This window comes from Cebus imitator, unplaced genomic scaffold (genome assembly GCF_001604975.1).
Source record: "Cebus imitator isolate Cc_AM_T3 unplaced genomic scaffold, Cebus_imitator-1.0 Scaffold92, whole genome shotgun sequence".
Classification (NCBI taxonomy): Eukaryota; Metazoa; Chordata; class Mammalia; order Primates; family Cebidae; genus Cebus; species Cebus imitator.
This window is the reverse complement of record NW_016107407.1, coordinates 10,678,162-10,694,226: the sequence shown is the minus strand read 5'-3', so window position 1 is coordinate 10,694,226 and position 16,065 is coordinate 10,678,162. Positions and strand designations below refer to the sequence as shown.

Below are 16,065 nucleotides of genomic sequence, written 5' to 3'. Positions count from 1 at the left end.
GTTTTTAAAGCTCTTGCAACAGTACATATTTCTTTTTTTGAGACAGGGTCTTGCTCTGTCACCCAGGCTGGAGTGCAGTCATGCAATCATAGCTCACTGTAGCCTCAACTTCCCAGGCTTAAGCAATCCTTCCACATCAGCCTCCCATATAGCTAAGACCACAGATGTGCGTCAGCACACCTAGCTAATTTTTAAAAAAATTTTATAGAGACAGGGTTTCACTTTGTTACTCAGGCTGGTCTCATACTCCTGGGCTAAAGCAATCCTCCCATCTTGGCCTCCCAAAATGCTGGGATTGCAGGCATGAGCCAGTGTGCCCAGCCCTAGCACCCTGAATTGATGAATTACTCTAAAGGCCAATGAAATTTTGGGTTTGCTTTTGCCTTACAATGTTTACAAAATGAGAGATAGGTGTCTATCTATCTATATATCTCTCTATATATATATAGTTGTGTTATATCATATGCCTAACCCTAGAGAGGCTATATGAGGACCCAAGGGATATCAGTGGTCCTAAGGTATTGAAAGCATCAAATTCCATTTTAAGATTTTTCCATATTTTCCAGTGGTATTGTTGGTCATAGAATTATGGGTCATGAAAGGCCAAGACTAGAGGAAGATAGAAAAGAGACTTCTGTAGCATGACTTAAGCATGAATATTGTAGTTTCACACTTGGTTCTTCCATATTGCCTGATAGTGCCTTTACCCTTTGTCATGGGATATGGGTTGAGAGAGGATTTGGGCCATTAAATACTGCCATAAGGAGAAGTAGTTTCGCTTTTGTTAAAATGTACATCCATAGCTGGGCTTGAGATGTTGCATTATTTCCTTGATGCCAGCAGACATAAAAAGCCAACATTTTGAAGAGACAGACTCGTTTCTCCTTTCCCTTCTTTTTTTTTTTTTTGAGATGGGGTCTTGCTCTGTCTTCCAGGCTAGAAGGCAGTGGCTTTATCATAGCTCACTGTGACTTCAAACTCTTGGGCTCAAGTGATCCTTCCACTTCGGCCTCCCAAGTAGCAGAGACTACAGGTGCATGCCACCACATCTAGCTAATTGATTTTTTTTTTTTTTTTTTTTTTTTTTTACAAACAGCGTCTTGCTTTGTTGCCCAGGCACTCTCTTTTCTTTATTGCCTTAAGACTTCTGGGAAGACATACCTGGGCTGTGTAGCTATTGCTTCCATGCTTACCTGTCGCAGATCACTTTTCATCTACTTTCCCTATCCCTGATAGCTTTCTTTCCTGAAATCAATAGACTCCATAACTGGGATCAACTATATAACTTTTGAGTCCCAGTAAAAAATAAAAAACACAGGCTACTTGATCAAAAATTAAAAATTTCAGTACAGCAAGGGCACAGCATTAAAATAGGCATGGCGCCCTAAGCTGGTTCTACCACTTATTCATGAAGCCTCCTCCATTACATCTAACTCACTTACAGTCCAGTTGGTCTCAGAGGTCTGGGAGAGTAAAAGCCCATATTCAAAAGTGAGCTTAGTAGTTGCTTCAACAACTGGTAGTAATAGTTGTAATTCTCATCTCTTGGAGAAAAGACCAGACAGGGTTTAGATGCTGGGCAATCTTGCCCATTCATCAGACACTGTCTCTGGGGTCTAGACTCTTCCTATAATTGTTGTTTGTAACTGAAGCCCCACAGCTAGGCACTAAGATGGTGAGGCATGTGGGCTTCATTGGATAGTACAAACCCAATCAAAAGTCTATTTGGGGGGCAATTTATCACTCTCCATTTTCTTTTTCTACTCCATTCTCGAATTCCACTTTCTCCTAGTCAAATTATGTTTAATATGAGGTAAAGTTGCTATCACCTGTGCAGGTTTAATATTCATCCACAATAAAATAATTTTAGTTCAATCACCTGCTAACACTTTTAATATTAAAAAGAAAGCATGATAAAACCTACTGGGTGGTAGAGTTTTTTCCTTTGAATGTTTCTTTAGGAAATCCTTTGGAGAAGGTACTTCAACTTTTGCTGGTCCCATCGTTTTCATTGCAGTTTTAGTTTTTTGCATGTCATCTTTTACAGTTGCCTTAAAAATTGATATGTACCTAAAATTAAATTTTCAAAGTTTTAGCAATTATATTTCTAGTAAAAGTTACTTAAAGTTTACTTAAAGTTTAGATTTTACACTTTTAATTTATTTACGTCTATATTCATATGGAGAAGCATAATCATAAAACATACTTACCTTAGCCCTATCCATCAGACTTAGACAAACTCGATGAAAGGTCTGCCCTAAGAAAGAGGTGCTAAGGCAAAAGTGTTGATAGCGTTTCCTTATTATCCTTTGAACATCTGTAGCATCAATAGTGATGTCACCCCTCTCATTCTTGATGTTAGTAATTTGCATTCTCTGCCCTTCTCTCTCTCTTCCTCTCTCTGCTATCAGTCTGGCTAGGGGACTATTAATTTTATCGATCTTTTTATAGAAACAGAATTTCATTGATTTTCTCCAATGTTCATGTTTTCCATTTAAATGACATCTACACTTAATTTTATTATTTCTTCTCCTTACTTTGGGTTTAATTTGCTTTTCTTTTTTTACTTTCTTAAGGTACAAGTTTAGGTTTTTTATTTTAAACTTTAATACTTTTCTAATATAAAAAACTTTAGGTTTTTATAACCATTTTAGCTGCATCCTCAAATTGTAATATGCTATGATTCATTTCCATCCAGCCCAAAATATCTTTTAAATTATCTTTTGATATCTTTGATTTAGAAGTTTGTGTAGACATGTTTAGTTTTCATAGATTTGGGATTTTCCAGATATCTAATTGATTTCAGGTACATTTTCATTGTGGTTAGAGAATATACTTTGTATGATTTCAATCCTTTTAAATTTTCTGACATTTGCTTTATGGCACAAAGTATGTTCTATTTTAGTAAATGTTCCATATACACTTGAAAAGAAAGTATACTGTGCTACTGCTGGCTGGAGTGTTCTATAAATGACAATTAGGTCAAACTGATTGAAAGTGTCTTCAAATGTTCTATATCCTTGCTGATTTTGTCTTTTCTATTAATTATTCAAAAAGAGATCTTAAGATCTCTGACTATAGTTTTGGATTTGGCTATTTCGTCTTTCAATTAAAACAGTTTTTGCTTTATATATTTTGAAGCTGTTTGTAGGTGCATAGCATTTAGGATTGTTATAGCTTCTTTAAAAAACTGATCTCTTCATCATTATAAAATAACACCATTCTTTTTAAAATTCTGTACTTTAGAATCTACTCTGTCTGATATTATTGTAGCTATTCAAGCATCCCTTTGATTTGTAATAATATATATTTTTCCATTCTTGGGCTTTCTACTTGTCTGAGTTTTCCTATAGACTGCATAGAAATTTTATCCAGCCAACAATCACTTTTATTTGGTATGTTTATACCATTCACTTTTAATGTGCTTTTAAAAATTTGTTTCTGCTTAAATTTTCCAGCTTGCTGTTTTCTACATATCCCCTTGCTCATTCTTTCTATCTTGCTTTTTTTTTTTTATCCAGGGGCTAATATAAAAACTTCACAGACATCAACTCTACTTAATCCTTATTACTACCATTTTTACTACCATTTGAGGCAGAGATTCTTTCTATCTTGCTTTTTTTTTTTTTTTTAATGTGGAAACCATAGCTTTACAATATACAGGTTTAACTTATCACAGCCTACTTTCAAGTAATATACCATTTTACGTATGGTTTGAGAACCTTTCAAAAGAATACTTGCGTCCACCCCCACCCTTGTCCTAATGTTGTAATATATTTTACTTTTCTATGTGGTATAAAATCCATAAATGATTGTGATTATTTTCCCTTTAAATAATTATATTTTAAATATATTTGAAAAAAATCTTTAATATTTACCCATATATTTCCCATTTCCAGTGTCATCCATTCTGCTATACAAATCCAAATTTTGAACTGATACCATTCCTTCTCCATAAAGGATCATTCTAAACTTCTGGCTTCCTTTGTGTCTAATGATAAATTTGCTGTCCTTTCTTCTTCTTCTATGTAATTTTTCTTTTTTTTTCCTCTGTCTGTTTTAAACTTTTTTCTCTTTATTGATAGTTTTAAGAAATTTGATGATAATGTCTCTTGGTATGATTTTTCTCTACTTGGGGCGGTGATTCTTGGATTTTTAGATTCTGAGAGTTCATCAAATTTCACAAATTTTTTACCTTTATTCCAATATTTCTTGTTTCCTCATCTGTTTTCTCCTCTTCTGTGATTCTTTGACTACTTGATATTGTTCAAGCATCACTGATTCTCTGCTTTCCGTTTCAGTCTATTTTTCTCTATATTTTATTTTGTATTGTTCTATTATTGTCTTCAAATTCACCTAAATTTTCTTTTTCAGTGTCTTAGCTGCTGTTTCTAATCTATTACACATAGTTACATTTTGTACATGGTAATCTTTATGGCTAGAAGTTAGATTTGGATCTCTCCTTCCATTTCTTTCCACATCTTGGCTCATGATTTCTTCTAACCTTTTGAATACATGATGAATATTTAAAATGACTGTTTTAAGATCTTGTCTACCGATTCTCTAATCTGTATCATTTCTATGTCTGTCTTTAATATGTTTTCTCTTAGTTATGCATTACATTTTCCTGATTATTTGCATGCCTGGTAATTTTTGATTGGATGCCAAAAATTGTGAACTTTACATTGTTTGTTGCTGAATGTTTCTCTTCTTTTTCTCTTTCTCGTGTTCTTTAAATTTTTTCCTTAGCTTTATTCTGGGATTCAGTCATGATAGTTGGAAACAGTGTGATCATTTTCAGGCTTGCTTTAAGTGTTAGGGTAACTTCACAAATACTTTTAGTCTATTTCTAATTTGGCCCCACTACTTAGAATATACTTCTTAGTGTACTACTCGATGCCCTGTGTATTAGGAGGTGTCCCTACCCAGGCTGGTGGAAACATGAACTTTACCTGGCACTATTGCTTTCTGCTGGTTATTTCCTTGGCCTTGGTTGTTTCATTATGTACATATGCTATTAACTGAAGACTTCAGGGAAATCCTTGTTCATATTTCCACAATCCTCTCTCTATGTAGCTCTCCTCTCTGGTACTCTGTGCTGTGAATTCTAGCAGCTTTGGCCTTTACAAACTCTAAGTTCTGTCTCCTTAACTCAGAGAGACTCCTAGGTTTTGTTTAAAATTTTCCTTCTGGATTTTGGCCTGGAAATTCTCTCCAGAGAGTATGCTGGGGCAGTTTTAGGGCTTGCCTCATTTGTTTCTCTTCTCTTATAGATGACTACTCTATGTTGTCTATTGTTCAGTGTCTGATAACTACTGTTTCATATATTTTTTTTCTGGTGTTCTAGTTATTTGAGAAGATAAATCCCATCTTTGGGTGAAAGCAGAAGCTCAGTTATACTGCTCGTAACAACTTGTTACAAGCCTCCTGACTAGCTGGAACTATAGGCACACTGTATTATCTTCTTCCTTATGTGGATAAATTTGTTTAGAGAAACATTATTGTTTTTTTCCTTTTAGGAGCCTTGACTCAATCTTGAACTCAAAGGCTGTAAATCAATTATAGTCCAAACTGAATGAGCTCATTAGATACTTTCAATAAATAATGTTCAAGCCAAATCTGTGCCTTAAAATTCCCACAGAAGCTGGTGTTGGCAGATATGGTGTCATGATTAATAATTGGATAATTTCATTTGGAGTAAAACAAGGTGTCTCTACTCCACCTCTTTTTAATCTGTAAACTCATGATTCAATATTTTTTTGTGTAAGCATATGACCTGAAAGCCTGCCAATCTATTATAGAAAATAAGATACTATATTTTACATGGAAAATGATATTTTCCAAATTACAAAAATAACATTAAATAAATAAAAGTCTAGGTCCCCTCCATCTCCCTAATAAATTTTCCAGAATAAATTCAACTTCTTTCTCTTTTTCCTTCTCTCTTTTTTCTTCCTTCCTTCCTTTTCTTTATCTTTTTCTTCCTTCCTTCCCTCCCTTTCTTTCCCTTCCTTCTGTCCTCCCTGCCTCCTCCTTTTTTTCTTTTGTTCTTTCTCTTGTTCTCTCTCTCTCCTTCCTTCTCCCCTTCCTTCCTTCCTTTCTCCCTTTTTCTTTTTCTTTTCTTTCCTTCCTTCTTTCTTCTCTTTTTTTTTTCTTTCCCTCCTTCCTTCTTCTCTTTCTTCTTTCTTTCTTTCCTCCCTTCCTTCCTTCCTTCCTCCATTCTTCTTTCCTTCTCTCTCTCTCTCTCTCTCTCTCTCTTGCCCACAAGCTGGAGTGCAGTGGGGTGATCTCAGCTCACTGTAACCTCTGCCTCCAAGGTTCAAGTGATTCTTGGGCCTCTGCCTCCTGACTAGCTGGAACTACAGGCACATGCCACCATGCCTGGCCAATTTTTGTTATTTTTAGTAGAGACGGTTTCACCATGTTGACCAGTCTGGTCTGGAACTCCTGGCCTCAAGAGATATACCTGCCTTGGCCTCCCAAAGTGCTGGGATAACAGATTTGAGCCACTGCGTCCAGCGTGTGTTTCCATTTCTGTATGAATTGCAAATATATTTTTAAAACTTAATATAGTGTGATATATTAATACATATAAAGCTCACTCTATTGGCATTTTATTCAATTTTCTGAACTGCGGTTTTATTATAAAGATCTAGGGGTGACTTTATTAGATAATTGGCTCTATTTTCTTTTAAGTTCAGGGGTACATGTGCAGATTTGTTATATAGGTAAACATGTGTTATGGGGGTTTACTGTACAGATTATTTCATCACCCAGGTATTAAGCCTGATACTCATTACTTGTTTTTTCTGATCCTGTCCCTCCTCCCACCCCCACCCTCTGATAGGCCCCAGTGTGTGTTGTTCCCCTCCATGTGTCCATGCGTTAACATCATTTAACTCCCACTTTACGTAGAACTGGCAGTGTTTGGTTTCATCTTCCTGTGTAAGTTTGCTAAGGATAATGGCCTCCAGCCCCATCCCACATCCCTGCAGAGGACACGATCTTGTTCTTCTTTTATGGCTGCATAGTATCCCATGGTGTATGTGTACCACCTTTTCTTTATCTAGTCTATCACTGATGGGCATTTAAGTTGATTCCATGTCTTTGCTACTGTGAATAGTACTGCAATGAACCTATGCATGCATTTGTCTTTATAACAGAATGATTTATATTCCTTTGGGTATATACCCAGTTATGGGATTGCTGGGTTTAATGTTATTCCCCTCCTTCGGTCTTTGAGGAATCACCATAGTGTCTTCCACAATGGTTGAACTAATTTACATTCCATCAGCAGTGAGTGTTTATTTTTCTCTACAACGTAACCAGTATCTTTTACTAATGGCCATTCTGACTGGTGTGAGATGGTATCTCATTGTAGTTTTGACTTTCATTTCTCTAATGATCAGTGATGTTGAGCTTTTATTGATATGATTGTTGGTTGCATGGATGTCTTTAGAGAAGCGTCTGTTCATGTCCTTTTCCCACTTTTTAATTGTGTTGTTTTGTTCTTTTAAATTTTTTTAAGTTTCTTATAGATGCTGGATACTGGACCTTTGTTGGATGCGTAGTTTGCAAAATATTTCTCCCTTTCTATAGGTTGTTTACTCAGTTGACGGTTTCATTTGCTGTGCAGAAGCTCTTTAGTTTAATTAGATCCCATATATCAATTTTTTCTTTTGTTGCCACTGCTTTTGGCATCTTTATCATGAAATCTTTGCCTGTGTTTATGTCCTGAATGGTATTGCCTAGGTTGTCTTCCAGGATGTTTATAGTTTGAGTCTTACACTTAAGTCTTTAATCCATCTTAATTTCTGTATATGGTTCAAGGAAGGGGTCCAGTTTTACTCTTTTGCATATTGCCTACAAGTTCTCCCAGCACCATATATTGAATAGCTAGTCCTTTTCCCATTGCTTGTTTTTGTCAGGTTTGTCAAAGATCAAATACTTGTAGGTGGGCAGTCTTATTTCTGGTTCTCTATTCTGTTCTATTGATCTACGTGTCTGTTCTTGTACCAGTACCATGCTGTTTTGGTTACTGTAGCCCTGTAGTATAGTTTGAAGTCAGGCAGTGTGATGGATAATTGGCTCTATTTTCTATTTATTACTAGATATGGGCCAAAGATAAGTTATTCTCAAACTAAAATTGTCATCTTCAATAAACATACCAAAACTGTATTTTACTGCCAATAATCACCATGCAGTAGTGATTAAGACAGTAGATTTATATTTTAAAAAGCCATTTATTTTAAAAGGCACACAAATAAATGATATTGCTCAAAAAGTTGGGATAGTTTGAAAGTGCTTAACAACTTTTCTTTTTCACTTTTTGGCCAGTATTACTGCAGCATTCCACTACTGTGTGGAACTCTGAACTCTGGAGCCTAGGCTGTGTTAGAAAATTATCCAAATTGTTTCTTGAGAATAAATTTTACATGTACACAGATACCCCTTAAGTCTACCTACAGACATGAAATGAGAGTGTTCAGTTCAGGCTCATGTCTATATCATGCAACTAAATTTTCAAAAATGGGTGCCAATTCTTCCCCCAGCCTGGTTGTCTGTCATAGCTCTGCTCTTCACTTACTTGACAACACAGGCATATGTCTTTGAGTATAATGATTATCTTAGTGCTGCTCAATACCTCTCACAAGCTGTTGAGTGAAATAATATATGGAATATCAAAAGATATGTAGTTAATGTATTCATCTACATCTGTGCTGTGTAATACAGTCACATGTGGATATTGAGCACTTGAAATGTGGCTGGTGCCACATGCTCAAATCACAGTATTTTTGGATATATTGCATTAAATAAAGTACATAAAGTTAATTTTTCCTGTTATTTTTACTTTTTAAAAGTGACTATTAGAAAAAATTTAAATTACATATATGACTCTCATTACATTTCTATTAGACTGTGCCAATCTAGATAGCAGGAATATCTATCCTTGAATTAAACTATACAGTCAGATAGCTGCAAACCCAGAGCACAACACATTGATGTCTCCAAAACTGCTTTTGTTATGTTATCATACTGGGACACTGGTCTATAACAAGAGCAATATTAGACTTAGGAAACTCAGTAGATTTAATGTAAAAGTGCGGCTGAAGTCTTTATTTATTATATTACACACATGGTCGTCTCTCTCCATGAATCCTGGAGGAAGTGTATTTGTGGCTGCACACCAAGAACATCTGTGCTCCTCTTCGGCTACTGCTTTACTTTTGTCTTTGGACAATGTGACTTAGAGTGTAATTGAAAGGCATGGGAAGGATCTTTCTTCCTTTCTGGGCTGGCTTCTTAACTAGTGGAGTCAAATTTGTTTCAGACTTCAAGCAAGCATACATGATTTTAAAGCAAACATTTCATGTAGGTCCTCATTTGTAGCTTTACCTTACTTTTCTATCATAATTTCCCATTTGCTTCGATAGCCTCATCAAATAAATCTCATTGCATTAGAATATGATTGTGTATAAACACCACATACTAATAAATTATCAAAAACTAAACAATTATAGATGTTACTGAAGCAAAAAGTATTCAGTTTGTTTTATTGATGCAGGCTACAAGACAGTGCAAGCCAATTAAAGTTATGAGCTTTGGTATTAGATTTGTGTCTCAATCTCAGCCCTTGTTCTTCATCATTGCCTCAAATTTTGAACCTGAGATTTTTCTTCTGTTAACACTGGGATTACTACTTATCCCATAGGATTCTTGTGAAAAACAGCAACAACTGGCATAGTTTAAATTCTAATACATTGAACATATTATTATTAATGGGAACAGTATTCTTGTTATGATTATTATTGGATATCCATCTTGATAATATTTTTAAAAACTGAAACTGTTTAACCCATTACTTGATTTTACCTGTGTCCTAGCTTTTGATTTTACAGGCTCATAGATGGAAGGGACTTGCCTGGTCTCAGATGAGACTTTGAAGTGTGGACTTTTGAGTTAATGCTGAAATGAGTTAAGATTTTGGGGGCCTGTGACTGTTGGGAAGGCATGATTGGTTTTGAAATGTGAGGACATGAGATTTGGGAGGGACTGGGGTGGAATGATATGATTGGCTGGGTCCCCACCCAAATTTCATCTTGAATTGATGAGATTCCATAATTCCCACATGTAGTGGGAGGGACTTGGTGATAGGTAATTGAATCATGGGGTGGGTCTTTCCTGTGTTGTTCTCATGACAGTGAATGAGTCTCATGAGATCTGGTGGTTTTGTAAAGGAGAGTTCCCCTGGACATACTGTCTTGCCTGCCACCATGTAAGCTGTGACTTTGCTCCTCTTTCACCTTCTACCATGATTGTGAGGCCTCCTCAGCAATGTGAGACTATGAGTCAGTTGAACCTCTTTTTATATGTAAACTACTGAGTCTCAGGTAGGTTTTTATTAACAGTGTGAGAACAGACTAATATACCATGTTCAATGATAGAGAAGAGATATAAAAGAAATTCTTAGTATATTGGCAAATGACACAAATCTGGGAAGAATGGCTAACAGAATGTATAAAAGATTCAAATTCAAAAATATCCTCACAGATTGATGAGTGCAGGTAAAAAAGAATCAGCTACATAATTAGAGGATGGGAGAGACCAACCTCAGTCAAAATCCATACAGGGTATTTCAATGTGAGCCAATAGTAGGACATGACTGTCAAAATGCTTACGGAAGCTTAGGCTGAATGGATTAAAAAAAAAAAAAAGAATTATGGAAAGGAGATAATAGTTTCACAGACAGTTCAGATCATAACTGGAATATCGCTTTAAACAAAATGGAAAAAGGGAATGATTGGAGATAATAACTGTAGACATCAATAAAGGGTGGTAGATTTGATGAAGATCTTGGAATGCATCTTATGCATCATGAGTAACTCAAATTTTGAAAACTGAATCATGGCTTCCCATTGGCTTAGAGACTTTCATAACTGAAGTCTCAGTTCATAGTTCAACTGCAGGAATGTGCCCTTTATCCAATTTTGGTCACATACGTTCATCTTCTAAGTTCTCATTTAGTGTCTTCATCTCTCATTACGGTTTTCAATAATAAATTTTAGTGTTAATATTTCAGTTCCCCAAAAGACTAGAAATTTTGAGGCATGGGAGATTAAAAGTCAGGCAGTTGTCATAATTTTGCCAGTGTAAACTGACTTTAACTTAACAGAAACGATTCTTTTGGCATCACAGTTGGGTGCCTTCTATTTCATCTCATCTTAAATCTTTCTTCTATTCATTTCTTCAAAGTAACACCAAGAAGTCTGTGCTATCACTCCAACATCACCAAGAACAGATATACTAGCGTAATGTTATACACATAATAGGGACACCATTAACGCTTGCCAAATGAATAAAGACTGTTTCTATAAAATTTTTTGAAAAAAAAAATCATCTAGATGCAGTAAAACTTTTTAATTTGCAAGGAACAGAATACTTACCTAATAAAATAACATTCAAATTTAATATTCTATAGAAATACAATCTACCAATGTGTTACAGAGAGTAGGGGTTTTATCTCATGTAATATGCACGAATTTGAAAACAAAAGTTGGTTGAACAATAGACAGTTTGAACACTACTCATAAATTCTTACTTTACATTCCCCTTTCCAATCTCTAGATTTTGATAAGCGAATGGAAATATAGCATAGTTACTTCTCTAGTTTAAACCAGATACTTAGGCACTACTCATAAATTCGTACTTGACATTTCTCTTTCCAATCTCTAGATTTTGTTATGCTAATGGTAACATAATATAGTTACTGCTCTAGTTTAAATCAGATTCTTAAAATTGAAGAAGTTGCCCACTTGTTGAAGCTGTTACTCCAATACTAGTAAAAATAATTTACCATTAGATCTAAAAAGACCTTATATATTATCTAGTACGTTTATCTTACAGATCAGTAAACAAATGAAACTTTATTCAGGATCACAAAGACAATTAGTTGCTAAGCCTGTTTTTGAGTCCTGTCCTTTTTAAATGTGGTTTTGACCTGCATAAGGACGAGGATGGTGGTAAAATACAGGAAACATTTCAAGTCTTAGAAGAGATGAGATTTTCTCCACTAGTTAGTTTCTTTGCTCCCCACAGATTTAAGCAAGTTCTAAGAAGTCCCTACAGATGGGAGTAACTGAAGTGCTTACTTTGCTATTACGTTTTTGAGATTTGGAGGATACAGAGGCTCTAAGACCTATGTAAAATTTCAACTCAATTACATATTTTTTGGTTCATATCTACCCACCCATTCTTCCTTCCATTAAACCATTAGATCTGAAAAAGTCCTTAGAAACTGTCTAACAGTAGTAGATATTTCGTGTCACTGATCAAAAACCTGAGGCTCAGAAGCAAATGTGAATTTATATTTCTTAACAATCTTGGGGAGAAAATAAGTACTATCCCATCAGAGAGGGAGAAGGAGGGCAACCGAACTCCTGAAACCAAACATCAAGTATCCTTAAACAAGATAATAGAATTGTGATTTTTCTTTTTTCAACAACATGAAACTTCAAGCTATGTTGTATACCACATCACATATTAGATAAATTACACAATAATCACATACCATATTAGTAAGAGGTTAAGTGTAAAATGGTCATCTCACAGCGCTGGACTGCCGTCTCTGTGAAACTGTGAGATGCTAAATACCTAGATATTTCGACCTTTTCTCTCACAAGTTATCCTCTAAGGCTACTTCATTGGGGTAAAAATACATTTCATTATTAAAAGTCCCAGTATATGTAGGCTTAATTAATACTGAGTATTCCCCATTCTTGTTTCAAGTGATAGACTTTGCTTACCCACATACCTAGGAGGCTGGGAAGGCTCCTTCAAGTCACTGGGTATGAGGTTATAAATGCACTCAGAAGGGCACGTTGGATCCATGGCCACAAATGACTCCTTAAAAGCTACTATTCTCAACTTTTTCTCCCTGACCCAGTATCTCCGTCCCTTTCTTACTTCTTTGCCTTCTCAAGGACCTCGGGTTCTCTCTTTCACATCGTCTCCCTTTGACCCCCTCTTAGCAGTACTCTCTCGGGAAGAAAACACCCTATTTATCTTGGGATTGCTAAGCGTTATTGACTGCTCGGTTGCCGTGGAAACCGTTACTAGGCGACAAGGAAGTGGAAAGCGGCACTGCTAACTAGGTCTCCTCTGTTCCCTCTTTCTGCAGTGCCGTCTGTAGAGAAGCTCATTTGGAAGCCACTGTTTTTAAGTCTCTTTGAAAGTTAACGGGGTAAGAATGGTGTCCCCTTGAAAACCTTGCTCTTTTCTCTGTTTATCTGGGGAAAATGAAAAATCCTACTACAGTGCAAAGCGCAGCTGGTGCGCAGACGCCACACAGTAAGACTTTTGTGCGCAGGCCCCAATCCCGGTGTGGGCGGAGCGAGCGGCTGAGACCCCGCGGACGCACGGCCAAGGCCGCCAGCAGGACGAGGTAGAGGAGAAGCCCGAGGAGCTCGGAGGGCTCGGATAGGCTGCAGTGAGAGACGAGAGTCACGTGCCCGGCCCGACGCGGCTCCGGGCGTGGGCGTAGAGTGCAGGCGCACTGGGGGCTGGCCGGCGGGGCGCGCTGACTGGCGCAGGCGCAGAAGCCACTGCGCGGGGACGGGGGTGGGCGGGACCGGGAAGCGAGGCGGAGGCGCTGGGCTCGGTCTCCTCCTGCGGCTACTTAAGCGGTTCGTGGACACTGCTTTCCGTTTCCTTTCCTCTCCCCTGTCTTGTCAGTGAGATTTCCTTGGTGAGTTATTGGAGGAGAAAGAAAGGAAAACTAGAAACTAGCCCATTCCCATCGCATGCCTTTCCCCTCACTGACCCTTCCCGTTTCCGCTCCTCTCTGGTCATCTCAACTCTGCGTGCACTTTTCCTGCTGCTTCTGGTCGAGGCTCCTCCGAACCCCGCGCAGCCCTGCCCGCCACCTGTGTGAGTGCGCGCCCGGCGCCTGTGGCCTCCTCCACCTGCTGCGCTGGTCCTCCCGCCCCCGCGACGGTCCCTCGAGGTCCGCTCTGCGCCTGCTCTCCCCTCGGTCGGGACCCTCCCTCTAGGTCCTCCACGGACCAGTGGACCTGCTCTTTGTGAACGAGCAGCCTAAACTAAGAGGAGAAGCTTTTTAAGTGGGCCTTTACTTTTTTGCCTATTTTTTGGTGTCCCATGTTGAAAATTGTTTTCTGAGAAGCGGTTTCATTCCTTTGTGCTCAATTTGGTGAACCCGTAAATCTAGGCACATGGGGCTGCCGTAGGAAAGTCATGTAGACGCTTTTACCCGAGTGTCTAAAAGACATTTTGGTAATAGGATTTGGGGAGGAAGATAGATGGCTCTGAACCACCGTACAGAGGCCACCCTGCCCGAAGGAAATAACGCTTTCCGGAGAGGAGAGAAAACAGAGTTTGGATTTCTCACTGCGTGGTTGCCTGGCGGGGAGATTAAAACAACACAATGACTTGGTGAACTTCTTAGTTCCTGTGTAAAAGGCTTTTCTGAGTGTAGATCCTTATTTTGGGCTCTTACTGAATTTCACTAGATAAGAATACATTTAGGGTTGTGTGTGTGTGTGTGTGTGTATGTATATATATATATATATATATATATATATATATATATATATATATATATATATTCACACACACAGATAAGATTTTAATTTTTGTCCCAAATGCTTAGGGAAAATTCTCTAGATGTCTTCACTCAGATTATCTTCCAAAACATTTTAGATAGCTAGAGCTATAGATCTGTATTTAGGTCTAAATCCATCTATATCACTTTGCCCTTTCTTTTCGCCCTTGAGTATTTTATGTTTGGGGTTTCTGTTTAGTAAGTATAGACAAAAATTTTGGCGGGAAACTGTTTCTGTATATACGAAGATTCTAACTAAGACTCATGGAATGATAACACCATTAGCCAAGTGGATAGTCATTATCTAAAGCCTATAAATTTTCTAAATTAGAGCTTATAATTTTTCTAATTAGAAGGAACACCTTGAGACTGTGTTAATCAGTTCCTAAAATAGCAAGTAAGGGCAAAACATTTCAGCAGTTAGCGACTGGGGTTAGCTATCCTTTATGTTCTGGGGTTACTAAAATAAAGTAATTTTACTGATGTCAGTATATTATTTGTTTATTGAGATGGAGTCTTACCCTGTCTCCCAGACTAGAGTGTGGTGGCACGATCGTGGCTCACTGCTACCTCCACCCCCTGGGTTCAAGCCATTCCCCTGCCTCAGCCTCCCAAGTAGCTGGGATTACAGGCGCCTGTCACCATGCCCAGGTAATTTTTTTGTATTTTTAGCAGAGACAGGGTTCACCATGTTGGCCAGACTGGTCTCGAACTGCTGACCTCAGGCAATCTGCCTGCCTGTTCAGCACAGGCCGGGCGTGATGGCTTACGCCTGTAATCCCAGCATTTTGGAGGCCGAGGCAGGCAGATCGGGATTTCGAGACCAGTCTGGCAAACGTGGTGAAACTTCGTCTCTACTAAAAATACAAAAAATTAGCTGGGCATGGTGGTGGCCACCTGTAATCCCAGCTACTCGGGAGGCTGGGGCAGGGGAATGCTTGAACCCAGGAGGTGGAGGTTGCAGTGAGATGAGATCGCACTATTGGACTCCAGCTTGGGCGACACAGCGAGACTAGGTTCCCCCCCACCCCGCCCAAAAAAAAAAAAAACTGAACAATTTGTGCTAGACCTTCTCACTGTAGTATAGTTTACAGTCCCAGGCAGGTTGTTAAATCATTTGGAAAGAAACTTTTCTTTTTTCTTGGACATTTAATCTGCAATTCTCCTTGCCTCTTGCAAGTGTGTTTAAACAAAATTATTTCTAGTTTTTATAATTCCCTCGACAGTTCAAGGAAATGCCTGTGTCCAGCCCCCTGTCCACAGGGAATTAATATTGGTATATACCTACAGTGATGAACAAGTTATCTATAAAGGGGCAGACAGTAAATGTTTCAGGCCTCTGCAGGCCGAGTGGTTCTGTTACAACTACTCAGTTCTGCCATTGTAGCTCAAAAGCAGCCAAGACAGTACGGAACAAGGGAACGAATGAGCACATGAATGATTGAAGT

General features: G+C 38.0%; 2 protein-coding genes across 5 annotated transcripts in view; one reads left to right on the top strand and one right to left on the bottom strand.

Moving 5' to 3' along the window:
• Positions 1 to 13,417, bottom strand: part of ENKUR (enkurin, TRPC channel interacting protein) — a 29,356-nt gene extending 15,939 nt beyond the window's left edge. For 2 of the 3 annotated variants that reach the window (XM_017535524.1, XM_017535526.1), the window contains exons 1-2: positions 12,812 to 13,417; positions 1,925 to 2,070 (exon numbers count right to left, since the gene is read on the bottom strand). In XM_017535524.1, coding sequence (XP_017391013.1) covers positions 1,925 to 2,070; positions 12,812 to 12,888 — 223 coding nt within the window. In that variant the 5' untranslated portion in view covers positions 12,889 to 13,417. Of the gene's footprint in view, positions 1 to 1,924; positions 2,071 to 12,568; positions 12,634 to 12,811 lie in introns of all 3 variants that reach the window. The other variant, XM_017535525.2, reaches the window with a different exon arrangement.
• Positions 13,418 to 13,588: 171 nt separating this feature from the next.
• THNSL1 (threonine synthase like 1) overlaps positions 13,589 to 16,065 on the top strand; it is a 10,314-nt gene continuing 7,837 nt past the window's right edge. Inside the window, exon 1 of one of the 2 annotated variants that reach the window (XM_017535523.2) lies at positions 13,589 to 13,682. The gene's annotated coding sequence lies outside the window, so the exon portion shown is untranslated. Of the gene's footprint in view, positions 13,745 to 16,065 lie in introns of both variants that reach the window. The other variant, XM_017535521.2, reaches the window with a different exon arrangement.